Source organism: Enhydra lutris, unplaced genomic scaffold, assembly GCF_002288905.1.
Source record: "Enhydra lutris kenyoni isolate GAN:26980312 unplaced genomic scaffold, ASM228890v2 scaffoldscaffold2, whole genome shotgun sequence".
Lineage (NCBI taxonomy): Eukaryota > Metazoa > Chordata > Mammalia > Carnivora > Mustelidae > Enhydra > Enhydra lutris.
In genome coordinates this window covers 45491046-45518350 of record NW_019154086.1, presented here as the reverse complement: position 1 = coordinate 45518350, position 27305 = coordinate 45491046, and the positions used below count along the sequence as shown (strand labels likewise).

At 36.5% G+C, this 27305-nt stretch overlaps 2 protein-coding genes across 5 annotated transcripts in view; both read left to right on the top strand.

Annotated features, from left to right (window-relative positions):
* LOC111150417 (plastin 1) overlaps positions 1-8210 on the top strand; it is a 51842-nt gene extending 43632 nt beyond the window's left edge. Inside the window, exons 14-15 of the mRNA XM_022507847.1 lie at positions 6952-7076; positions 7347-8210. Coding sequence (XP_022363555.1) covers positions 6952-7076; positions 7347-7482 — 261 coding nt within the window. The 3' untranslated portion in view covers positions 7483-8210. The remainder of the gene's footprint in view (positions 1-6951; positions 7077-7346) is intronic.
* Positions 8211-12367: 4157 nt separating this feature from the next.
* The window catches only part of LOC111148061 (transient receptor potential cation channel subfamily C member 1), a 70021-nt gene continuing 55083 nt past the window's right edge, over positions 12368-27305 (top strand). For 2 of the 4 annotated variants that reach the window (XM_022504457.1, XM_022504448.1), the window contains exon 1: positions 12478-12583. In XM_022504457.1, the coding sequence (XP_022360165.1) occupies positions 12551-12583 (33 nt within the window). In that variant the 5' untranslated portion in view covers positions 12478-12550. Of the gene's footprint in view, positions 12584-22093; positions 22249-27305 lie in introns of all 4 variants that reach the window. The other 2 variants (XM_022504466.1, XM_022504439.1) reach the window with 2 other exon arrangements.

Sequence of the window (27305 nt, the reverse complement as noted above, 5' to 3'; positions counted from 1 at the left end):
CAAGGTTCTAGCTGGGCTTGAAAAAGGCATGGAAGATATTAGAGAAACCCTCTCTGGAGAGATAAAAGCCCTTTCTGGAGAAATAAAAGAACTAAAATCTAACCAAGTTGAAATTAAAAAAGCTATTAATGAGGTGCAATAAAAAATGGAGGCTCTCACTGCTAGGATAAATGAGGCAGAAAAAAGAATTAGTGATATAGAAGACCAAATGACAGAGAATAAAGAAGCTGAGCCAAAGAGAGACAAATACTGGACCACAAGGGGAGAATTCGAGAGATAAGTGACACCATAAGACGAAACAACATTAGAATAATTGGGATTCCAGAAGAAGAAGAAAGAGAGAGGGGAGCAGAACTTCTATCGGAGAGAATTATTGTAGAGAATTTCCCTAACATGGCAATGGGAACAAACATCAAAATCCAGGAGGTGCAGAGAACCCCCCTCAAAATCAATAAGAATAGGTCCACACCCCGTCACCTAATAGTAAAATTTACAAGTCTTAGCGACAAAGAGAAAATCCTGAAAGCAGCCCGGGGAAAGAAGTCTGTAACATAAAATGGTAAAAATATTAGATTGGCAGCAGACTTATCCACAGAGACCTGGCAGGCCAGAAAGAACTGGCATGATATATTCAGAGCACTAAACAAGAAAAACATGCAGCCAAGAATACTATATCCAGCTAGCCTTTCATTGAAAATAGAAGGAGAGATAAAAAGCTTCCAGGACAAACAAAAACTGAAAGAATTTGCAAACACCAAACCAACTCTATAAGAAATATTGAAAGGGGTCCTCTAAGCAAAGAGAGACCCTAAAAGTAGTAGATCAGAATGGAACAGACAATATACAGTAAGAGTCACCTTACAGGCAATACAATGGCACTAAACTCATATCTCTCAATAGTTACCCTGAATGTTAATAGGCTAAATGCCCCAATCAAAAGACACAGGGTATCAGAATGGATAAAAAAACAAAACCCATCAATATGCTGCCTAAAAGAAACTCATTTTAGACCCAAAGACACCTCCAGATTTAAAGTGAGGGGGTAGAAAACAATTTACCATGCTAATGGACATCAGAAGAAGGCTGGGGTGGCAATCCTTATATCAGATCAATTAGACTTTAAGCCAAAGACTATAATAAGAGATGAGGAAGGACACTATATCATACTCAAAGGGTCTGTCCAACAAGAAGATCTAACAATTTAAAATATCTATGCCCCTAACATGGGAGCAGCCAGCTATATAAACCAATTAATAACAAAATCAAAGAAACACATCAACAATAACAAAATAATAGTAGGGGACTTTAACACTCCCCTCACTGAAATGGACAGATCATCCAAGCAAAAGATCAACAAGGAAATAAAGGCCTTAAATGACACACTGGACCAGATGGACATCACAGATATATTCAGAACATTTCATCCCAAAGCAACAGAATACACATTCTTCTCTAGTGCATATGGAACATTCTCCAGAAGAGATCACATCCTGGGTCAGAAATCAGGTCTCAACTGGTATCAAAAGATTGGGATCATTCCCTGCATATTTTCAGACCACAATGCTCTGAAGCTAGAACTCAATCACAAGAGGAAATTTGGAAAGAACCCAAATACATGGAGACTAAACAGCATCCTTCTAAAGAATGAATGGGTCAACCAAGAAATTAAAGAAGAATTGAAAAAAATCATGGAAACAAATGATAATGAGAACACAATGGTTCAAAATCTGTGGGACACAGCAAAGGTTTGTCCTGAGAGGAAAATATATAGTGGTACAAGCCTTTCTCAAGAAACAAGAAAGGTCTCAAATACACAACCCTACACCTAAAGGAGCTAGAGAAAAAACAACAAAGAAAGCCTAAACCCAGCAGGAGAAGAGAAATAATAAAGATGAGAGCAGAAATCAATGCAATAGAAACCAAAAAACAATAGAACAAATCAACGAAACTAGGCGCTGGTTCTTTGAAAGAATTAAGAAGATCGATAAACCCCTGGCCAGACTTATCAAAAAGAAAAGAGAAAGAACCCAAGTAAATAAAATCATGGATGAAAGAGGAGAGATTACAACCAACACCAAAGAAATACAATTATAAGAACATATTATGAACAACTCTGTGCCAACAAATTTGACAATCTGGAAGAAATGGATGCATTCCTAGAGACATATAAACTACCACAACTGAACCAGGAAGAAATAGAAAACCTGAAGAGACATATAATCAGTAAGGAGATTGAAACAGTCATCAAAAATCTCCAAACAAACAAAAGCCCAGGGCCAGACGGCTTCCCAGGGGAATTCTACCAAACATTTAAAGAAGAATTAATACCTATTCTCCTGAAACTGTTCCAAAAAACAGAAATGGAAGGAAAACTTCCAAACTCATTTGATGAGGCCAACATCACCTTGATCCCAAAACCAGACAAGGATCCCATCAAAAAAGAGAATTACAGACCAATATCCTTGATGAACACAGATGCGAAAATTCTCACCAAAATACTGGCCAATAGGATTCAACAGTACATTAAAAAGATTATTCACCACGACCAAGTGGGATTTATTCCAGGGCTGCAAGGTTGGTTCAACATCCGCAAATCAATCAATGTGATACAACACATTAATAAAAGAAAGAACAAGAACCATATGATAACTCTCAATAGATGCTGAAAAAGCATTTGACAAAGTACAGCATCCCTTCCTGATCAAAACTCCTCAAAGTGTAGGGATAGAGGGCACATACCTCAATATTATCAAAGCCATCTATGAAAAACCCACCGCAAATATCATTCTCAATGGAGAAAAACTGAAAGCTTTTCCGCTAAGGTCAGGAACACGGCAGGGATGTCCGTTATCACCACTGCTATTCAACATAGTACTAGAAGTCCTAGCCTCAGCAATCTGACAACAAAAAGAAATTAAAAGCATCCAAATCGGCAAAGAAGAAGTCAAACTATCACTCTTTGTAGATGATATGATACTATATGTGGAAAATCCAAAAGGCTCCACTCTAAATCTGCTAGAACTTGTACAGGAATTCAGTAAAGTGTCAGGATATAAAATCAATGCACAGAAATCAGTTGCATTTCTCTACACCAACAACAAGACAGAAGAAAGAGAAATTAGGGACTCAATCCCATTTACAGTTGCACCCAAAACCATAAGATACCTAGGAATAAAACTAACCAAAGAGGCAAAGAATCTATACTCAGAAAACTATGAAAGAAATTGAGGAAGACATAAGGAAATGGAAAAATGTTCCATGCTCCTGGATTGGAAGAATAAATATTGTGAAAATGTCTATGCTACCTAAAGCAATCTACACATTTAATGCAATCCCTATCAAAATCCCATCCATTTTTTTTTTTTCAGAGAAATGGAACAAATAATCCTACAATTTATATGGATCCAGAAAAGACCTCGAATAGCCAAAGGAATATTGAAATAGAAAGCCAAAGTTGGTGGCATCACAATTCTGGACTTTAAGCTCTATTACAAAGCTGTCATCATCGAGACAGTATGGTACTGGCACAAAAACAGACACATAGATCAATGGAACAGAATAGAGAGCCCAGAAATAGACCTTCAACTCTATGGTCAACTAATCTTTGACAAAGCAGGAAAGAATGTCCAATGGAAAAAAGACAGCCTCTTCAATAAATGGTGTTGGGAAAATTGGACAGCCACATGCAGAAAAATGAAATTGGACCATTTCCTTATACCACATACGAAAATAGACTCAAAATGGATGAAGGGCTTCAATGTGAGAAAGGAATCCATCAAAATCCTTGAGGAAAACACAGGCAGCAACCTCTTTGACCTCAGCCGCAGCAACTTCTTCCTGGGAACATCGCCAAAGGCAAGGGAAGCAAGGGCAAAAATGAACTATTGGGATTTCATCAAGATCAAAAGCTTTTGCACAGCAAAGGAAACAGTTAACCAAACCAAATGATAACTGACAGAATGGGAGAAGATATTTGCAAATGACATATCAGATAAAGGGCTAGTATTCAAAATCTATAAAGAGCTTAGCAAACTCAACACCCAAAGAACAAATAACCCAATCAAGAAATGGGCAGAAGACATGAACAGGCATTTCTGCAAAGAAGACATCCAGATGGCCAACAGACACATGAAAATGTGTTCTACATCACTTGGCGTTAGAGAAATACAAATCAAAACCACAATGAGATACCACCTCACACCAGTCAGAATGGCTAAAATTAACAAGTCAGGAAATGACAGATGCTGGTGAGGATGTGGAGAAAGTTGAACCCTCCGACACTGTTGGTGGGAATGCAAGCCGGTGCAACCACTCTGGAAAACAGCATGGAGGTTTCTCAGAAAGTTTAAAATCGAGCTACCCTATGACCCAGCAATTGCACTACTGGGTATTTACCCTAAAGAAACAAATGTAGTGATCTGAAGGGGCACGTGCACCCGAATGTTTATGGCACCAATGTCCACAATAGCCAAACTATGGAAAGAACCTAGATGTCCATCAACAGATGAATGGACAAAGAAGAGGTGGTATATATATATATACAATGGAATACTATGCAGCCATCAAAAGAAATGAAATCTTGCTATTTGCGATGACGTGGATGGAACTAGAGGGTATTATGCTTAGCGAAATAAGTCAATCGGGTAAAGACAACTATCATATGATCTCCCTGATATGAGAAAGTGGAGATGCAATGTGGGGGGTTTGGGGGGGTAGGAAAAGAATAAATGAAGCAAGATGGGATTGGGAGGGAGACAAACCATAAGTGACTCTTAATCTCACAAAACAAACTGAGTGTTTCTCGGGGGAGGGGTGTCGAGAGGGGGGGTGGGGTTATGGACATTGGGGAGTGTATGTGCTATGGTGAGTGTTGTGAAGTGTGTAAACCTGGTGATTCACAGACCTGTACCCCTGTGGATAAAAATACGTTATATTTTTATGAAGAAATAAAAAAATAAGATGTAGATTTCTAGCCCTATCCACAGATATCCTGACTTATTAATTTATAGGGATAAATTTATGCTTTTAACAAACATGTCAGATGATTTTCATGTAGGTGGTCTATAGACTACACATTGAGAAAACAAATACCAGAATTTTTCAGAAATAAGGAAGATGCCCCCCAAAAACTAGATCCAGATTACCATCATCAGAAAGACTTAAGGACCCTAGTTATTTTTACTCCTCTATTTCTACTTCTCCCCAAAAATCTGTTTCATAAAATGAACATTTCTAAAAGTAAAGAATATACATTTTTGGACAGTTAATAAATGTAGTGGCTTACAGATCATGGCCCAAAAATGTGGACTATCAATGTTCTTCACATGGCTTCAAACTGTTTTTTTCAAAATTTTATTAATTTGGCTAGGAACTGTAGTAGATGCTTTCCCTTATACTAATATTCCCAAGAATCCTGTGACATTCTCATGGTAGTGATTAGGAAAGGGTGCTTGCTTATGGCTTCACGTAACAGAAACCCAATTTAAAGTGGTTTAAACCAAAAGGAAAGGTACAAAATGGCAGAAATCAGAGGTAGGGTAGATTTCAGGGTTGGTTGAACCAGTAATTGAAGAATGTCATTCAGGACTGAGGTTTTTTATCCATCTCTGCTTTGCCATTTACAGTGTCAACTTCACCCTATAGCTGGTTTTCCTTTTAGGATAGCTGCTGGGTGGGACAAAGGTTTCATCCTCTCATTCACATACAGGAGGATGGTTGCTGGTTTTCCACAGCTTTCCCAGAAAAATAACGAGAGCCTCATATTAAATTAAATTGGGCCCAAATTAAATCACTGTGGTAATCAGATGGGATTACTGTGTTTGGTTCAGACTAGTGTTTTTGTTCATGGAAGGAGTCTTAGAGGTTTTCTTCTTAAAAGCCCCTCCCTCTGAAATTTTAATGCCATGGATATTGCTGTATGTTTATGCACTGTAGGCTTTATACATATAAAAAAAAAAAAGTTTATCACTTACCCCTAGAATTCATGGCCTAGACTAATTCAGGATCACCCCTGGAGCTGTCGATGGGGTCAGCTTTCCCTGTAGCACATGCCTTATGTGAGGGAGTTGTGGATACAGAGTGAAAATGTGAATTCTGTTAGGATGAAGAAAGTAGTAAGGAAAGAGTAGATCCTGGGTACGCAAGCAGTAGTGGCCACTATCTAAGCTGAGAGACAGAACAAATGATTTTTTTTTTCCAAGTACTGGTAAGTGGTAAAACAGTTCAGACCAGGATTTCTGGCTTTAACTGCAGTGCTCTATCCACTAGAATTTGGTTGTTCATTTTTAGATCAGCTTGGAGATGACTTCAAAAGTGGAGAGAATCTTGGGCATTATAGTCAGACAGTTATGGGTTCAGTTACTGGTTTTGTACTTACTGATTGTGTGAACAAGTCACTTGAGCTCTATGAACTTCATGTTCTTCCTCTTTGAAAGAGAGATTAAAATTTCTTTATTACAAGGTTGTTAGGAGACTTAAACAAGGTGGACATATAACACAACAAGAATAATGCCTTTGTAAAGGTTAGTTCCTTTCCAGTAATATCTTCATTTTTCTTTCTAAAACATTTTAAGTGAAGTCTTAGGAGTCCATGGTCTAAGAAATATATTACTAGAATTTACAAAACTATTAATTTAAAGTTCATCTCCTATTCCCTTTCAAAAGTTATGTTTTACAGAATGGTTATTGTACTTAGCATACTTTAGGAATTGTCACATCTGCAAGCCCTGTTTGGGTATGGTGACAACTCCGCACTGTAAGCTCTGTAAAGATTGAAGGAAAAACTTATTTTAAGTGGTTTGTGATGTGTGCTGGTTGCAGAAAAGCTGAATGTTCAGTACAAAGAAAACTTATAAGCTGCTTTCAGGTATATGGTGATGACCCAATTTGCCATTTATGAAAATTAAAAGTATGATATTTATTAATAATGTTCCTCCATTCTTTATTTTCTAGGACAAATCTATTAGCACGAGTTTACCTGTCCTAGACTTAATAGATGCCATTGCACCAAATGCAGTTCGTCAAGAAATGATCAAGAGAGAAAACTTATCTGAGGAAGACAAGTTGAACAATGCTAAGTAAGCTTTTTGTGGTTTATATTAGAACACAGTGGCTCTTTAATTTCGTAAGACCTTACAGGTAATGTTACCATGTTTTTAACATTTTAAGATACAACTTATAAAGGGGGGAGGAGAAAAAATACAATTTATATGGGGACTATAATTTAAAGACTTTCAAACTTAACTTCCTTGTAAAGCTAATCTAATAAAAATATTTCATTCTTGACATATATTAAGTGAAAACACAGCAGATAACAACTGATAAAATATTCTTCTTGTCTTTTCAAGATATGCCATTTCAGTTGCTCGAAAGATCGGTGCCCAGATATATGCCTTACCTGATGACCTCGTAGAAGTGAAACCAAAGATGGTTATGACTGTGTTTGCATGCTTAATGGGAAAAGGACTGAACAGAATAAAATAATAAAATATTTAATATTATTTTCTGCCACATTAAACACACTGAATGTCTCACAGTTTACAGAATTCTGAAATGTAGTGGGTTTTTGATTATTTGTATGCTTAACTAGTTGTATAATTTATTAATGAATTCAATATCTTGTTCATACTAGTCAGAATCTGTCAACATTTTTGGATATGCAGTTAATTTACTAGTCAATACCGATAATAATATGCTCATTATTAAGCTGATATTTCATAATTAAATTATTTTCATTTTCTGAAAGTCTTATTAAAACAAGACTAATTCATCTTTTTCATGGTTCAGAAAAGATCAATGTAAACATTTTTTTTTGCATGTTCTGCTGTGCTTTGATTTGTGTGTGTGTGTATATGTGTTAATTTTGATCATAAATGTATTCAAAGTCATTATCCAGGTTCTTTTATTTTTTCCTCCAACTATGTGAACTTTACTTTTCTGTAAATTTCTATATTGTCTCAGGTTTTTAATTGATAAGCATTGTTCACTAACATTAAACCTTTTCATATATGAGAACTAAAATTCTTGAATAAACACCAAAATACATTCTCTTATATAAGTAGCAGGAGCTTTTTACTTAAAACTTAATTTTAACTGTACTTATATTTTATGTATGCTAGTTTGTAATACAGCTTTAACTATGACATGCAGCATATATGTTGGTAGGCTGTTATTAGAGAAATATGTGTGTGTGTGTGTGTGTGTGTATATATATATATATTTTTTTTTTTTTTTGCATCTGAATTACCGAGGTTTTCTTAAATGGTATGTATAACTGGTAAGTCAGGTAACCATTAAGTGTTTATTGTGGTCCCACTACATGTGTAACGACTTTTCAGTTTGTAGATGTTTGGTACATGAACATTTATTTTAGAAAATATTCATTTTGGATGTGCCTATAGTTATTTTTCAACTGACTTCTTCCACATAATTATAACAAAGCATTGACTACAGCATCTCAAGACACATTGACACTACACTGTTAGTTTCATATTACACATGTTAATTTTGATCTATACTGAAGCTCTAATTTAGAATATGCCCACTGAATATCTTTAGCAGAAAATAACACAAAGCTAATATTCAACATAGAATATTTTCATATGTTTTTTCAACAGCCTCCTACAAATTGGCAGTGTTTGGTTAATGCTTGTGTAACTTGAGAATAGCTAACCTTCAGACCTATTTTTGTGTGAATTTCTATCAGTAGACAGATTCTGCTGCTAAAAAATGAATTCAGAAATCTGTTTCCTCCATCTTCCACTGTGAGTGAGAGTGAGCAATACCGCTATGCAACAAAAATGCTGTCACGTTATCTCCATGTGAATGAGTAGTTTAAACTCCCCTTCTACCATTGATTAAAACAGGTTGGTAAGAGTGAGACTACTCATGTGTTTTGAATTTTTTAAATGAAATCATCAATAGGTGGAACTTTGAAATATATTCTTCTACAAAACTGATTTCCTTTCCTTTTATATTTTGATGATTGTTTTCTTATATGAAAATTAAGATGTTTTTGCTCTAAGAGATTAACTAATGTTTCCTCTTTTGATTTTTTTTCACCCTTATACTTACTAAGTTATCCAATTTACATGAAATTTAGCACTTGAGGGTGTTCTTTTTCTCACAAAAATATATTTAATAAAAACTCTATGTATGTACAAATGTGTCAGTGTTCATTTCATTTAAAGAATATACAGACTTGAAAATTAATCTATCATAAGTTTATTTCCAGAAAAAATAATTTTGTTCTAATTAGTAAAACAAAAAAATTAAGATTTTGGGGGGGGAGTGAAGGTGGTTCTATTTTTCTTTAATATGAAGAATTTTACTAAAGACCAACTGCATTATTACTACGATTTAGTTTGTGCTGAAATAATTTGAGGGAATCCGCTGATTAACATAAATTTGTTGTGATTCAGGTATGATACTAGAAATATGGGGATTCAGTTGAGAAAAATATAGACAGAGTTCTCTGACTTCATGAATGTTATATCCTAGTAGAGAGAGATAATGAACAAATAGGAATTTTAGTGATAAAATGCAGCAGGGGAAATAAGATGGTAATGTAATAGAGACTGACTTGGGAATTGGGGTGAAGATTTTAATTTGGGTGCTCAGGAATGGTCTCTCTAAGGATGAGATATTTAGACTGAAATATGAATGATGAGGAGATAGGTGATAAACATTCAGCAGAGGGATCAAAGTCTCTGAAGCAGGAATGATCTCACATACATTTCAGTAAAAGAAACAGGCAAATGTGGCCCGAGAGTAGTGAGAGAGAGGCATAGAGTTTGGAGATGTAGATAGGATCTCTTCTACACTTTTTTTTTTTTTTTTTTTTAAACTAGGCTCTATACCCAGGGTGGGACGAGAGTTACATGCTTTGTTGACTGAGCCAGCCAGACATTCCTATTTTTTTGGGGGGGGGATCTGTTCTATTTTTAAGACTAGATCAGAATCTGGATTTTTCTCTTCTCTGACTGAGGTTGATGGCTCTTTTGCACAGGTTAGTGAGTTGTTTTGAGTAATGTGCTGCTTCTGAATCTTGCATTGCCATTGTTCCTCATGATTCTATCATCTTACTGTCACAGATGCACAATAAACCCATTATAGAGGGGATGCTAAAATACCCCAATTTATGCTGGATAAAACATGTACCAGACAAGGCAGGAGAGAATATGCTGCATTTGAGACGTTTCAAAAAAAAAAAACTAAAGAACAGGGCGCCTGGGTGGCTCAGTGGGTTAAGCCGCTGCCTTCGGCTCAGGTCATGATCTCAGGGTCCTGGGATCGAGTCCCGCATTGGGCTCTCTGCTCAGCAGGGAGCTTGCTTCCCTCTCTCTCTCTCTCTCTCTCTCTGCCTGCCTCTCCATCTACTTGTGATCTCTCTCTGTCAAATGAATAAATAAAATCTTTAAAAAAACAAAACAAAACAAAAAAAACTAAAGAACAGGATGCAGTTGCAATACTGGCTTATTCTGAAATAGGAAAGGAGGTCCCCTAATAATTTTGCCTCCCAGAATTATTTACTAAATGAAGTAGGTTGGAATTCCCCTGAATATAAGGAATTAATCCAGCCCCTGTGGAACTCCTTATGGATGAGAAATCACGAACTCAGAAGCTTGAAAAGACTTAAGATTAAAGTGGTTTTTATATTTGGAGCTATCTGAATTTTTACCCTCCAGTACTCTGGAACTTTTGGATGGGTCAGCATTAGAGTTGTCCTACTGAATAAAAAATTTCTTGGACTGTGAAGAGTGTAAGTAAGCACACATACAAACCCATAAATGCACCTCTTTTCACTGGCTACAAATTAACAATGAACAATTTTGACATTCCACCAAATATTCCAAGTTTACAAATATGCAAACTTGGAAACAGTATAGAATGGGGAAGACTTATGATATATTACAGATTTTTAAAAAAGCTGAAATGATTCAATAGATAATTGACTATTGTGAAGTAAATATATGACAATTTTTGGAAAGGAGGGCAATCTTGCCATCTACCTAAGGCCTCCTATTAGAGAAGATCTAAAGAGGGCTTTGAATGGTGAGAAAGATGTATTTGGGAAATTTGGGAGTTAGTGATGGTAAGAACAGAGATGGAATATAGCAACCTGAATAGTAAGTATTTCCCTCATCTATAAGATATTCTGACATAAATTTATGTATTGCCTTTAAAAACCTAAGTACTGGGGGCACAATTTTGATTTTTGTATAGTCCTGAAAAGCAGTAAGAATTATTCAAGATAGGAATTCCAGTTTTACCCTTAGCTTTGAAAGGTGCAAGAATCTGCTTTAAAAAAAAAAATCAAGAAAGTAGTACTACTGTGCTTCAGTTAGCTTTTGCCTAACACACATCTCTTAAAATCAAATTTATAAAAAAGTGAAGAAACCACTGGAATGGAGGTAGAATAGATGCTAAAAACGTGCTTATCCAATGGTTACATGTCGGTACACTTGAATTACATGAGAATGTGTGACATCGAGAACGTTATGCCAATTTGATATCACAAACAAGTTATTGAAAAAAATAGTCTAGAAATGAGTATAGCTAGCCCAAACACACGCGCGCAAGCACCAGCCTAGCGGCGTAACCAAGGTCCTCTCCTTTCTGCTTTAGGCAGAGGACAAAAACAAGAAATAATTAGATAATTCCACATTAAGTCGTCAAAGGTTCAATAACCATACCGCTGCATATTTACATGCATCAGAAAACCGCAGAGAAATTACTTCAACAACCCAGATTTGCAGAGGACGCACTGGGCTATTCACTTAGCCCTCAGCAGTAACTTGAAGCCTTTCGAGTCTGCAGCGGGTCGGCGGGGACTGGGGGCGTGGCGCACGTAGACCCCGCCCCCACAACGGCCCCCGCCCACCAACGAGCCCGCCCCTTTGTCGTCGCTATAGCTGAGCGGAAGATGACGTGAGGAGAGTCGCGAACATCTCCCGGCGCAGCTGGGACAGCCAGCCCGGGCGTCCGACGTGCGCAGAATCGCTCTCGGAGCTCCTTTCCCACAGATCTCTCATCCTTCTCCCGGGCCGGGCCGCCCCTAGTGCGGCCCCCGCGGCTCCTGGCACGGCCCCGCGCTCGGCTACCGCCCTGGCGCGCGCCACTCTGTCGTCCCCGGAGGGGCGCGGGCCGGCTCGACCTGGGCGCCGGCGGCTGGGGAGGGGGCGCTGGTCCCGGGGCCGCGCATGCGCCGCCACCAGTCTGGGGCTGTCAGTGGAGGGAGACTGCTGGCTCCGAGGGGAGGCGACGCCCTTCGGGGCCAACGGGCCGCGCGCTGAGGCGGCCGTGGGAACGACTCATCCCTTTTCCAGCCCTGGGGCGGGGCTGGGGTCGGGGTCGGGGCTGGTGGGGGCCCCGCCCCCATCTCCCGGCCTACCCCCTTTATGGGCCGAGATGATGGCGGCCCTGTACCCGAGCACGGATCTCTCGGGCGCCTCCTCCTCCTCCCTACCTTCTTCCCCATCCTCCTCTTCGTCGCCGAACGAGGTGATGGCGCTGAAGGATGTGCGGGAGGTGAAGGAGGAGAACACCCTGAATGAGAAGCTTTTCTTGCTGGCGTGCGACAAGGGTGAGAGCTAGGCCCCTTTCTCCACTTCTGGGCGCCCCTGCCCTCCACACCCTTCACCCTTTCCTCAGCCTCACCTTGGGGCACTCTTTCCTCGCGCGCGGAGCGTCTGTACCCACCTCGCTCGCTGTCTCTCCCGGGCCTCCCGGCCTTCCCTCTGCCCTGTGAGTGTGGAGCTGGCGGGCGGGAGCAGCCAGGGGGCAGCCCACCGAGCACTGCACCTGGGGCGGCGGTTCTGGCCCTGGCTTCCCTTTGTGGGGTCCGGTGCTTTGGTAGCGACTTGCCGACAGGACCCTGCCTCTGCTTGAAACCCCCTGAAAGACCTGGTCTCCCTCTCGGAGCTTCTGTTCTTTCTTTCTGGAATCCCAGAGGGTTTGTCTAGTTCGGGACCTTCTAGTTAGAAAATTCCATGACCTTGCTTAAGGTTCCTCGTGTTTATGGGCTCTCTCTTGGTTTTTGTTTTTCTTTTTTTTAAACCCGTACTCGTATTATTAGCTTTAGCCACCCATTGCCTTGGTGTTCAATGACTGTTGAATGGGATTAGGTGTGTCAGTATCCTGGGTGGAGATAAAGATAGGACTGGAGAAATTATGCCTTAGTGCCAAACTTTTTTTTTTTTTTTTTAATTTACGGAACTTTGTTTGTGTTTTCATTGGAGAAGGTTTATTGCCCCTGAATCTTCGGGGAAATATGGTCATGCAAAAAAATTACAGGACAAAACTGTGGGATGTATTTAGTGTGTTTTTCTTTAAAAAAAAAAAACCCAAAAAACTAGAAATCAGTTACTTTTATGGCCATAATAAAATCTTTTCACTTAAGCATGCTTTATATTGATGCGTATAATAAAAGGAATGGGAAATTGATTGCCCTAAGAGGGCGTTTATTTCCCACATGTAAGAAAATGTAATTTTTCTTTTTTTTTAATTTATTAAGTTGCCTTGCAATGGCCATGCTCACTTAGGAATACTCTGTTTAGGATTCTGCAAACTTCCAAACATAAACCCAAAGGGAGGCTTACACTGTGAAGAGATTAACTACAGAGGATCTTTTTGTTTGTATGTGTGAGTGTGTTTTTAATAAATCACAGCCTTTCTAATCTCTCTTACTGCTTTTGAAATGGGATTTTATTTACACAACTTTTTGAAAACACATTAACATATCAACAGAGTCCACCTCAATAGGATTTTATTTACACAACTTTTTGAAAACACATTAACATATCAACAGAGTCCACCTCTGTCTCTTGTGGGACCCTTTTATGTTCTTATGTAATAGTATTAAATTATATTATGAAAGTCTTTGTTAAAGTCCACCATGGACACAACTTTGAATAGTCTTGGAAATGTTAAAAAACATAGAGTATATGTTTATAACCTCACAAAAGTCACTGTCTGTGGGTTATCTGAGTTCTTTTCCCTCAAAAGTTCTCTGAGAGGGGAAGGGACAAGATTGAGTTGTACTAGAATGAATGAGTGGCTGCTGCATCTACCCCAGCTTACTGAGCTGTGGTTATTTTAAAGCAAACAGAAAGTATGTCAAGAAAGGGAATTTAATATTGCTGTCAACTGATGACAGAGGAATATCATAATGGAATGTGGTTGGAGAAATTACTTGTATGGTATGTATATTTAGGGCTATTGCATGATAGACCTCAAATGAAATTTTTCATCTATGATAGTTTTGTAGCCTATCCAGTAGTGTCAGTTGAAATAGCTTCCTATTCTTCGCCAGTTCCCTGTTTTATAACGTTTAGATCCTTGGAGAGAGTTAGCTTTTGGGAATGGGGTGGAAGGTAAATATGCATTTTTTTTCTCCGTCTATAAATTAAACATTTTTTCAAATGAGTGAGATTAAATAGGCATTTTCTCTTTCAGGTATGTTGAAATGAATTCTTGGCTTAGATTTGGGAAGGTGGCTTAAATTACATTATTTATGGTATACATTTACATTGAAAAAGTAAATTTGAGTTATAGCAATATTTTTGTTTGCTTACATGTTTATATTATCTAATATTGTTAAGCCTTTTTTAGTATTTCACTTTTAATCTAAAAGTGAGAAGCTTCTTGAAGTAACTGTAGCTTCCACTATTACTTTGGAGCTTTCATCAAACCGAATGGCAAACATTTGCTAAAACAGCCATTAGGCCATTAGGGTAGAGTGTATATGCTTTTCATAGATGATTTCATTTTATCCTGACCACCCCATGAGGCAGATCTGTCATACCTATTTTACAAATGAGGAAAATGAGGCTTAGCAAATATTACAACCACTTTGCCCAACGTTACATTAGCTAGAAAGTGGTAGAACCCAGATCTACTTGAGCTTGCACTGTTATTAGACACTATGTTGTATTGATCTAGTTGTAATTGAATGAGTGAAAATAATTTGTGTTAGAAAAGACACATCCAAATTTGGATTTACTAGTTAGAGATTAAGCTTGCTCTCTATGAATGTTTTATAAACCTTGATTCTGTGGATTATATTTATCCAGTAAAAGTAAAAAGCTTTAATAGCACTGGAACAAATCTACACTAGAATATGTTTCTTATCCTTTTCATTTAGCATTCCTACTCTACGTATACAAAATGTTTATAATATATTCCACTTAGGAAGAATTCCTAAAGCAAAAATTATGGAGATAAAATGGTTATGTGTATGTTAGTGGATGAGTGTGTACAGATTAAGGAGTAAAGAAAAAAAGATTTTTTGTTTGATTTTATTGTTTGTATAGCTGGCTTTTATGAAAAATGAGCTCAATATATCTAGGCAAGTGCTGATCTCCAGGTAGTGGCTACTTAGTAGTGGCTGTTATTTATCTTGAAAGTAGGTCAGAGTCATGTATCGTTGGTTCTTTGTATAAAATTTAGAAGAAAAGTGAAAGCGTCTGTACCAGTGACAACGAGTTATGTTGCCCACCCCCACCCCCACCCCCAGTAAAATTCTCAGAAAACACATTCATATTCTTTATAGAAACAGAACGCTGCAACTCAGAGGTAAAAGATAATTGAAACAAGCACTAGCTATTTTATGAAATATTAAGTAGGATTCTTACCACCACCCCTTTCCTCTTTCATTGAGAGTTAATGTGATAATGAGCCACTTTTATTTGTGGGAGCCTGTGGTTTACTCAGGCCTGCTGGCTGGAGAAACGGTTAGGACATTGGTTTAGGGAACACCTAAGTAGGTGTAATTCATGTTAATTCACCTCTTTTAATGTAACTTGAGTAGACGGCAGCTTTTAGTAAACATTCCCGAGCTAAACCTATATTAACCCTTTAATTTGCTAATTACCAGTTCTTGTGCAGAAAAAGGAAATGATGAAAGGACTTAAGTCTGGATTAGGGTCTTAGGTCTGGATTTAGGACCTTCCAACTCCCCATTAAGGGCATTTTCTGGAAATTCTGTTTGCATTTAATGAGTTAGGATGCCCTAGAAATTTCAGCTTGGGGGTATAGGAAAGATGGAGAGAGCTGTCCTTGGGCTCAATCTAATCTGAGGTCTTGCATTACCTTTGTAGTATGATTTGCTGCATTGTGTGGGAGGGTGCCTTGATGTCTGAATTCCCACACGAACTTTGCATACCTTTGGACTAAGCTTGCTTTTTATTTTTTATTATTTTTTTGTTTTTAAGATTTTATTTATTTGACAGAGATCACAAGTAGCCAGAGAGGCTGGCGAAGCAGGCTCCCTGCTGAGCAGAGAGCCCAATGCAGGGCTCAATCCCAGGACCCTGGGATCGTGACCTGAGCTGAAGGCAGAGGCTTTAATCCACTGAGCCACTCAGGTGCCCCTAAGCGTGCTTTTAAAATGGGGAGCATTTCTGGGAGAAGTAATACTAAGCTGCCATTTTTTTTAAGCTGCCATTTTAATAACACCTTACTTAATATATTTAGTGGGACTTTTCTGGCTATTTGATGTAAACTAAAATTTTATACAACTTGCAACATCACTGAATTGGATCATATACCAGATCATATGCCATACACGATAGAGTCACATACCAGACTCTAATTACAAAATAAACATTGCTCCTAATTATTTTTCTAATAGATATAAAAACATACTGTTAATAATTTTTAATTTGTCAACTATCTTACTATAAAATAAGCATCACCTTCTATGCTGTAAATATAATTTTTCCCTACAGCAGAATGAATCTTTGCTCCTTTGCCACATGATATTCATTATCATTAATAATCTTCATTACATTCATAAATGGCTAAGAATTTAGAGTAGTAATTGTCTCTCTTGAAAAATATTCAAACATGCCCTGTTTCAAGTATCTTTAATTTTTAAGGTTTCACTTATAACAATATGATTATAAAACATTGGGATTTTGAGAAGTACTGGGTTTTGCATATTTGGGTAAAACCACATCTTTAAATCACCTTCACTGTAAAAGTCTTGTATTTTTTTTCTTTTTAGAATTTGATTTAGACTAATTTGAAGTTTTCTATAGAGTTAACATTTTAATCAGTATTGTCACTATTTGTATTTACAGATCCAGCAACTGAATTTGATCATGTCTTTGTATTTATTTTATTTTTCTTTTTAATAATAAAATCCTTTTTTTAAATGTCTTCAGTAATAGTTTAAATAGAATGTTGCAGTTGACACACTCTAAAGGTTTGTTATGAAACTTGGTTTGAAAAGCTTTACAGATTTTTTGACAGATAAATTCTCCTATACTTCACAACTAACTAAAAATTTGAATACTATAAAATTAAACTCATCAACTTTAATGCTCCCATTTTAGGGATACTAAAATTTACCATCATATCATATGCCAGAAAATAAAGTGAGATGCCAATAAAGAAGAGATGGTATCACCTATTCTTAATTGTACTGTAACATTTCTCCACTGTATTTCTTAAGGGTTTATCACAGTTGGCCAGGGTGAATAGGTTGCTAAATATCCATGAGATTACCCTGGTGTTTTATATACCATTTCATTTTTAAAAATCATTGGTTAGGACTCATTACATTGATCTGTGACTCCTGATGGGTTGCAACCTACATTTTGGAAAACATTGGTCTACAAAGATCATAGTAAATAGGAGAGTTGCACACAGGTAATAGAGAATGGTAGCAAAGCTCACATGCCATAGGACTTAGAAAGCCACAATGAAAATTTTGGCACTTAGTTTAGGTGTGATGGAAAATCTTAACAATCCTCAAGATTTTGGGGAATTGAATGATTTTTTTTTTAAGATTTTATTTATTTATTTGACAGAGAACACAAGTAGGCAGAGAGGCAGGCAGAGAGAGAGAGAGAGAGAAGCAGGCTCTGCACTTAGCAGAGAGCCCGATGCGGGGCTCGATCCCAGGACCCTGGGATCATGACCTGAGCCTAAGGCAGAGGCTTTAACCCACTGAGCCACCCAGGCGCCCCGGGGAATTGAATGATTTTAATTTAAAAAAGATCACGCTGGCTGCTGTGTGGACAGTAGATTAAAAGGGTGGGACTAGAGCAGGGGCTAGAGCAAGGTGGGCAAATTGTGGCCCACAGGCCAAATCCTTACCACCTGTTTTCCTAAGGCCTGTGAGTTAAAAAATAGTTTACATTTTACATTTCAAATGGTTAGGAATAAATCAAGAGAAGAACAATATTTTATAACATTAAAATTATATGTAATTTGAACTGTAGTATTCACAAATAAAGTTTTATTGGAATATATTGGAATTCATTTGTGTATATGTAATCTGTGCCACTTTTGTGCTGTGAAGGCAGACTTGAATATTTGCAACTAAGATTGTATGACCTGTAACGCCTGAAATATTTCCTGTATGGCCTTTTATAGAAAAAAAGATGTTGAGCTTTGTTTTAGAGCATTGGCAGCTATTTCAGGAAAGAGACTATTGCAGAGTCCAGGAAAGAAACGATAGTGGCTTTGACTGTGGGTAGCCATATACATGGATACAATTGGATGAGTAGTGGAACTGTTTTGGAGAGGGGGCTGGGAAGGCTTGCTATTAAATTGGTGTACTAGTGGAATTGATTAAAAACATTTATTTTTCCATCATTGAAAAAGAACCATTTAGCCAAAAGGTACAGATTATGTTGCATTCCTTGTATATATTACATTTTAAAAGACAAAAGATTTAATGTAACTCTCAAAAGCAAGTTCAATGTAAAATGAAAAGCATTCGTATATTTGACATAAAAAGGCATTTAAATTGTAACCCTTGCTCTATAATTAGCTTCTTGCTATGTATTTTAAATTTACTAACCTCTTTCTACATATACACTCATCCTACATATTAAGACTGTTCCTAAATATTAAGACTGTTCTGGGCTTAATAATAAATAATATAACTTTGTTTTAAATGGCTTGCAAATGTAAACTTAGGTGGAAAACTTGGAAACCACTCTAGTTTCTTATAAGTTCTGTGACTGTAGCGTGTAATTTTTCATTTTCATGAGTGTGTCAGCTGTAGCAGGGTGGAACTTTTTATTATTTTTAGGGATGAAAATTACTTGGTTTGATTTTTTTGTTTTTTTCTTATATAGCCCCCTGACTGTATTAGAAATAGTCTTTGAAACCTCAAGCTAGAGTATATGACATTTGCAATACAATTACTTTTTAAATAGCAATCTGAAGTTTTAAAACATGTAGCAGTTTCTTTCCTATGCTGTACCTGAAATTTATAAAATTTTGTAAGAATTGTATTTATACAATTCTTTATACTTTTCTGTTTCTGACTATTGGCTGACTAGATAATCTGAAAACCCTTCTGCTTCAAATCACCTAGAAACGCCAGCTAAAAGATAACAAACGTCCATTTAAATGAACAGCTGAGCTTTCAAGAAATTAAGGAAACACTCATGATGCAAAAATGAGGAAAAGACCGAGAAATAGAGGAGTATGTGAGCTAACATTGGCTGCTGCATGGATGGGGCAAGAGTTAGGTATTGGTCCAAGCATTACAGGGATTTGAATTTCAATGCCCATATGGAAATAGGTTACAAGGCCTTGAGTTTGTACAAAGTGGGAAATTAGCACAACATCCATGCATAAAATCAGCATCCTTTAAGCACTGTACCTGTAGGAAAGGGGTAGATGAAGAAAAGAACCCACCCACCAGCACTGGGAGACTACAGAGAAGCTTAAGAATTTGTAGCTGTAATTCTCTCTCTTGTTGGTTTGGAGTTATTTTTTTTATTTGAGAAAGAGTGAGAGAAAGAGCAAAGGGAGAGGAAAAGCAGACTCCCTGCCCATCAGGCAGCCTGACAAGGGGCTTGATCCTGGGACTCCAGTTTCATTACCTGAGCTAAAGACAGAGACGCTCAACCGACTGAGCCACCCATGTGCCCCATGGCTTGCAGTTTAATACTACCTCCTTGGTGTGTAAAAACCTAAACTGAGAAATATAAAAAGGATTGATGGGATACTAAAACCTCTGAGTTATTCAGAAGAAGCAAACAAAACATTCTTGATGTTACAAGCTTTCAAACTAGGCTGCCAGGATTCTCACAGTTAAGCTGCATGAAGATGAGTTTGCAACGCCCAATTTAAAAATTCCGAAGACAGTCACTCATTCTCAAGAATGGGTCAGTAGACACAACAAATAGGATTAAATCCCTAAGGCCTTCAGATAATTATCATATAGAAATAATAAAATAAGTATGTTTTAAATGACTAAAATCTTAAGGAAATGAAAACATAAATCAAAAGACTTGGAAAGGAATCCAATAAAAAGTAAAAAAATAGTCATAAAAATGAATGGGTTAATAAAAAATAATTGAATAAGGATTAAGTGGGAGAGTTGAAATTATCAAGAATATAGGAGAGAGAGAAAGAGGAACAGTAAGAAATCTTTAGAGACGTAGAAGTTGGAATGAGATGATCCAACGTAATGTTTAATAGAAGTTCCAAAAGAGAAAAAGTAATATGGGGATTTAGCAGTATTTGAAGAGATAATGGCTGAGAATATTGCAGAATTTATGAAGGGCAAAAGTCCTTAGATTCAGAAAACCTACTGAGACCTTAAGTAAATAAAAAATTAGTCCTCACCTAGACACATCATGAAACCAAAGAAAATGTAGAGTTTTTATGGGTAGCATTCTCTTTACCACCAAGATATTGAAATAAATGCACCTGAAATAAGGTTTCAAACATTATTTTCCAGTAATAGTGCTAAATTTTCACTGGTCTATCTGTATGTTCCCTATTCATTCAGCTTGTGACTAAAAGCTTTGCTTTGTGAAGTAAGTTTTTGTCATGGAACAAGTGTTTAAAAATTACTAGTGCTGTGAGGAAAATACTTCTTTTTGTGACTCATTTTCTTCTTTAGGGAACTAAGGAAATACGCCATCAAAAAAACTACTATTCAACTTCTTCCAAAAGTCATTGACTAAAAATAGTAGCAAGTTAGAAGTTCTAACAAAAATCTGTTACTTTGCCTATTCAGACATTTCGTTCAGTTTTAGGGTTTTTTTTCTTTCTGTATCATGAAATTATTCATTTCTTTTTCCTTGTGGTTTCTACTCTGATCTTTTCCTGTTTATTAGTCAGAGACTTTGAAGGAACAACTATATTTGCAAGTCATTTAAAATGGTTTATTTATCTTAGGTTTCAAAAGTTAAATAAACAAAACTCACCTTGCTTTATTTAATCAGCACTTCTCTTTGGATTCATTCTGCCAAATTACTGCACTAGCCGGTCAACAGGTGAATATAATGGGCACTGGGTGAAAATAATGACCTCTGTACTTGTTCTCATTTTCCCCTATGGGTCACCTGTTTTGATGTAGGCAAGCTGGACTTAGGCAGAAGGTAATCTGCATGTTCCTGACAGGTGAAACTTCATTTTGAAATATTCTCATTTTAGTCTTTACAGCATTAATCCTAGTCCTGCCTTAGAGTTTTATGAGCTGAATATTTCCTGGTGATGTAAACAGGTTCATTAATGAGATAAGGTGTTGTGTGTGTGTGTATGTGTGTTTGTGTTGTGAGAGTGGGAAGGAGAGGAATTTCTGGCATCCTTCTCTTTTACTATGTGTGACCACTAGCATGTATACACACTGCTTTTCCAACTAGATTTCCCCCTGTAAAACCACTTCTTAATATCCTCTGCTTGTTGTTAGATCTATTTTTAACTATTATTATGTACCAGTAAATGTGTTTGTGTATTTGAAATGTAAAACTTAAATCCTTTATACTTGTTATTTTTCTAGTTTACAGTCTGTACTTTTGGACGTTGTTTTATTGCTTTAAATATCTTCTAAAAGTTTCTGTCCTTATAATCAATCAGTTACGAATTTTAAACTAACAACCTCTATTGTAAGCCGCACATTTAAAATTTTTTCTACTTTTTGTGTTTGCAGCTGATGTACATACTAATTTGTCAGGACAAGGTTTTCTTCAAGGAAATGATCACATTTTCTTTGCACATTTCCGTATACAAAAATGAGTTTAGGTTTCTAAGTTTGAAATCAGTAGGCTAAGTTTTTACAGTCATTCTTATCTAATATGTCTTGGATATTAAATTATGTTTGTATATTGTTATTTAGGTGACTATTATATGGTTAAAAAGATTTTGGAGGAAAACAGTTCAGGTGACTTGAACATAAATTGCGTAGATGTGCTTGGGAGAAATGCTGTTACCATAACTATTGAAAACGAAAACTTGGATATACTGCAGCTTCTTTTGGACTACGGTTGTCAGGTACAAGGCTAGATAATTCTACCAGTAGCTTCTAAATACTGTTAGATATGCCATGTTTTCTTCTTTCTTTCTAGTTTCCTTTCATCCCCCTCCTTTCTTCCTTCTTTCCTTCCTTTGCATTTTTTTTATTATCTTTCTTTTACCCTTTGTCTTGAGCCACTAAAAGTTTTTAAAACAAACAAAAAGCCTTTTTTTAAAAAGTGCATTTGACTTATCATTTCCCTCCAAATTTTTATGTTCCCCCCTTTATATGTTTTATAACATCTCACGGAGGTAAATTATCATGATTTATTAAAGGTGATTTTGTTTTTATTACTTATGTTATCACTATTTATGTTATATATCTAAAAATAGTACAAGTGTTCTGAAAGTGTCAGGGGAACAGGTTGTTCTGTGGTTCATGTAATTTACAAACATAAGAACAAAATGCTCCTGACTCACAATGTGCAATTTTCAACTTTACTTTTATTTTCTCCTGTTAAATTTTATTAAGTTTTCCTTTTTGGTCTGAAGTTAGTGTTTATAACTAAAGATTGAACAAATCTTTTTTTCAGAACTGGACTATATAAACCTTTCTGTTTCTCTTTATATCAGTTCAGGTAGAAAAGCAGGCAATCATATAAGTCTTTTTAAAAAAATACACATATATATATATATACATATATATATACATATATATATATGTATGTATATATATATGTATATATATATATAAAATATTTTATTTATTTATTTGTCAGAGAGAGAAAGAGACCACAAGACAGGGAAAGACAAGCAGAGAGGGAAGCAGGCTCCCCAGTGAGCAAGGAGCCCAATGTGGGATTTAATCTCAGGACCCTGGGATCTTGACCTGAGCGGAAGGCAGACGCTTAACCCACTGAGCCATCCAGGCATCCCTTCATAAGTCTTCTTTTTTTCCTTCATGTAAGTCTTGAAAGACAAGAGATTCTGAAGGAAATTTAATAATATTTAATTATTTAATATTATTTTCTTTTTCTTTGGGTTTGCTTACGATGGGAGCACATGAATTCTGGCACTTTTTTTTTCTTTCAAATAGAATGATTGCTCTGTTGTAGCTTCAAATTAGTGAGTTGTTTTTTTTTTTTTTGAGTGACATCAGGAAGCACTCACAGAAGGTTTTAAAATATAAGTAGGTTCTATGTGCATTTTTATTGTGTGTACATATATATGCAGTACAATATACAGTATAGTATGTTTACATATTTACAGTAGAAAAAGAAATTGCTTCCCAGCAATTTTAGTTACCCAGAACACCTTTGAGAATCAGAAAGTAATAACATCTCTGTACAGTAGCTGCCATGAAGTTTTCCATTTATGAACTTCAGTCATAGGAGTACTAGAGCTCTCCTTCAACTTTTAGCAGATGTCAGTACTTAGTCTTCAATCTGTAGAGAATGAGAGGGGCAACAAAAGGGGCATGAGGGCTGGAGTGAAACATAATGGGGCATAGTACCTCTGACTCTCTTTAATAAAGAGGTCAACAGCCTTACATATCTGATCATCTCTGAGGGAGTTGTATGTTAGAATGGTAATTAATATTTACAACAATGGCCAGAATAAGTAAGGAAAAGTTAAATTATATTCAGTACCTATTGTTTTAGAAGTTAGAAGAATATGTATGGTATTTCTGAAAGTAGAAAATGTCCATCAAAATAGTTTATATTTCAGAGTTAAACACTTAAAGGCATAAGCTTCAGTTACCTAGAAAACAAGGTTATAAAGAAAGACCCTGATGATTCTGGATAAATGAATTATTATGGTATAATCATCATTTTTGTCTTTTTACATATATGTTCCTCTATATAATAATTCTGCAGTGTACATGGTTCTTTCGCATGGTTCCTGATCATATTTGAACATCATAGCCAACCTATATAGGTGTTACATTTTATAGATCAGAAAACTGAGGCTCATAGACTTTAATGAATTGCCCAAAGTTCTAAAATAAGTGAGGGCAGAGCTAAGATACGAACCTGATCTTCTGACTGCAAATCCCATGCTCTTTCCAGTTCATTGTGTGTTCTGTCTCAGGTTACCTCTGTCTTGCCTGTCAATTAACAGATGTCCAAGACCTACCGTTGGGTGTGATTGTGGAAATGAATAAGTAAAACATGAGTTCCAATACTAAAGGACATTAAAACTAATTGGATAATGAAAGTATAGTTGATCCTTGAACAATACAGTTTTGAACTGCATGGGTCCACTTATATGTGGATTTTTTATAGAATAGGACTAAATATTTTCCTTAATGATTTTCTTAATATTCTTTTCTCCAGGTTATTTTTTAGAATACGATATATAATACATGTAACATACAAAATATGTGTTAATTGACTATGTTATAGGTAAGGCTCCCATCAGCAAGAGGCTATTAGTAGTTGAGTTTTGGGGGAATTAAAAATTATGTGCAGATTTTCAATTATGTGGGGGGTGGGCACCCCAACCTCTGCATTGTTTAGGGGTCAACTGTGTACATTCGAGTTTGAAATCAGTTAAATAATGCAGATGTGTATTTGATAAGTACTGAGGGTAGTAATACTTGACCCTTGTATATTACTTTGAGGTTACAAAGTATTTTGTGTTATTTTATCTTAAGTTATCCTAGTGGCTCTCAACTGGATAATTTTGCTCGCCAGGGGACATTTGATAATGTCTGGAGACATTTTTGGTTTCACAGTTGGGGGATGGATCACTACTGGCATCTAGTGAGTAGAAGCTAGGGATGCTGCTGAACACCCTACAGTGCACAAGACAACATATACAGTGAAGAATTACCTGGCCCCAAATGTCAATATTGTCACTGTTGAGAAACCATGTTTTATACTTACGCTTTTGTGCTTTGCAATAGATGTTTTGGAAATAGAGGAAAGAGAAGGTCCCTCTGGATTGAGCTATCAAGGTTTCACGGAAGAGTGCCAGTTGAGCTCAGCCTTTAAATGTTAATAATTGCCAGTATTTTTATAGTGGTACTGTGTGCCAGGGACCTTAAATATATTCACTTCCTTAATCCTCACAGCAGTGCATGAGATAGGTACTATTATTATTTCCAAGTCTAGAGGAGCAAACCAAGGTACACAAAGTTTAGGTAACTTGCCCAAAGACACTCCACAAATGGCAGACCTGGAATTAGAATGTAGGTTCTGGCTCCAGAGTCCATGCTTTTACATACTACCCAAAACTACTCTCAAAAATGTGTAGATCGCTCCAGAACAGGGGATGTTGGGAAGGATGTTAACAAAGGCAGGTGCAATGTATATTTTTGAGAAAGTGAATTGACTTAGCCTGTTGAACAAAATATTTGGGTTGGATAGTAGTGGGAAATATCTGGGAAAAGAACTAAAACAAAATGAATGAAAAGGGCCAGAATGCCAGGCTAAGTAATTTGGGTTTATAGATAATGGGATCATTAAATGATTTTTGAGAAAGGATGTGTTGTGTCCAGTGGTATTTTGGGAAAAGTATTCTAGTGGCTGTGTTCAGTATAGATTGTTAAAATGGAAAGGGGAGAAGGCAATAGCTTGGGTGAGCAGTTTTTACAATAATGAACTAGAATAGTAGCTGTAGGAATAGGAGAAGAAATGGCAGATGTGAAAGATGCTGTGAAGGAAGAATTGAGAGAACTTAATATTTAAATTTGGAGGGAAGAATTGAAAAGGAGACCAAGATGATTTGGAAATGTTTAACATAGGTGGCTGGGAGAAGGATGAAAGAAAAAGAGGAAGTTAAGAAGTCAAGATCGAGGCAGAGAAATATGAATTTGGGTTTTAGCCTTGTTTATTTTGGGCATATCAGGCATCTCCAATAAATAGTTACAGATGGAAATTAAATGTGTAGGGAGAGGTACATGTCCACAACATGGGATGATCACCTGCGTCGTGAAAGTGGATGAAATTACAGAGGAGAGGGAATGGCTGGTGCTGATTCTTTCTCAGGGAGCATCTACATTAATAAAGGCAATAGAAGGAAAGTGTTCCATTAAAGGAGCTAGGATAGTGTAGCATTTTGAAAACCAAAGCAGCAGTTTTTTTCAAATTTTTTATTTTTTTATTACAAAGAAACAGTTTTAATGTGTTGCTTAGAAATCAAAGAAATTGAAAGGGTAGGAAGGGCCATTGGATTTTGAAACTGGCATCAGTAGATTTAGAGAAAATGATATACCTGATTTGAGAAGTTCGACAAAGTGAGAGGAAGAAAACTTGAATGGTAAGAGAAAGACAGGATCAGGACAAGGTAGCAAAGAGTGAGGAAGTATCTGTATTTTGGGAGATGGAGGCTGGGAGTGGTATTTCTGTAAATGAAGGACCAAGTTCCTGTAGAAGACAGAAAAGCATTAAATAGAATACCAAGGGAGAAAACTTAACTTCGGAAAGGAAATCAGAAGCTTCTTACTCTGAGCCTAGAGAAAAGAGTATGGGATTTGAATGACAATGAAAATGAAAAGACATTTTCTGAGGTGGGAAGGAATATAGTAAGCAACCTCATTAATACATAGTAAGTATACATATTGAATAAATTTAAATAAGGGATGTTCATATATTTGTGAGAAATTGGGAAGCAAAACCAATGACATTTTGTCCTATAGATATTTTTAAAATAATTTAAAACTTTTTTTTACATTCAGAACTTCCTTTGATTTATCAAATAACATCCAATTTGTGCAGAATAAGTTAATGGGAGCTCCTTATTTACATGACTTTTTTACACAAATATTTTATACCTGAAGCTTATCCTTTTAAGCATTGGAAGATTTAACATGAATCTTTCCTTATTCTTTGCTAAATAGTGTATCTGAATATAGTTTAACTTTACCATCGTAAGTGGGAATCATTGAGAATATAATTGTTTCACTTTGCTTTGTATAATCTGAAGCTATTAACATGTTTGTCCTTAACGTTAAATTGCTTCTGACTGCTCTGTATTGATAGTTGTTTTGCTATACTGATACTTTATCTTTTCAGTAGTTGGCTTTTAGTAATTTTTTCTTCATTTCTTTCTACTTAGTTAGTTGTAATCTGTTTCTTTATTCAATAAAGATG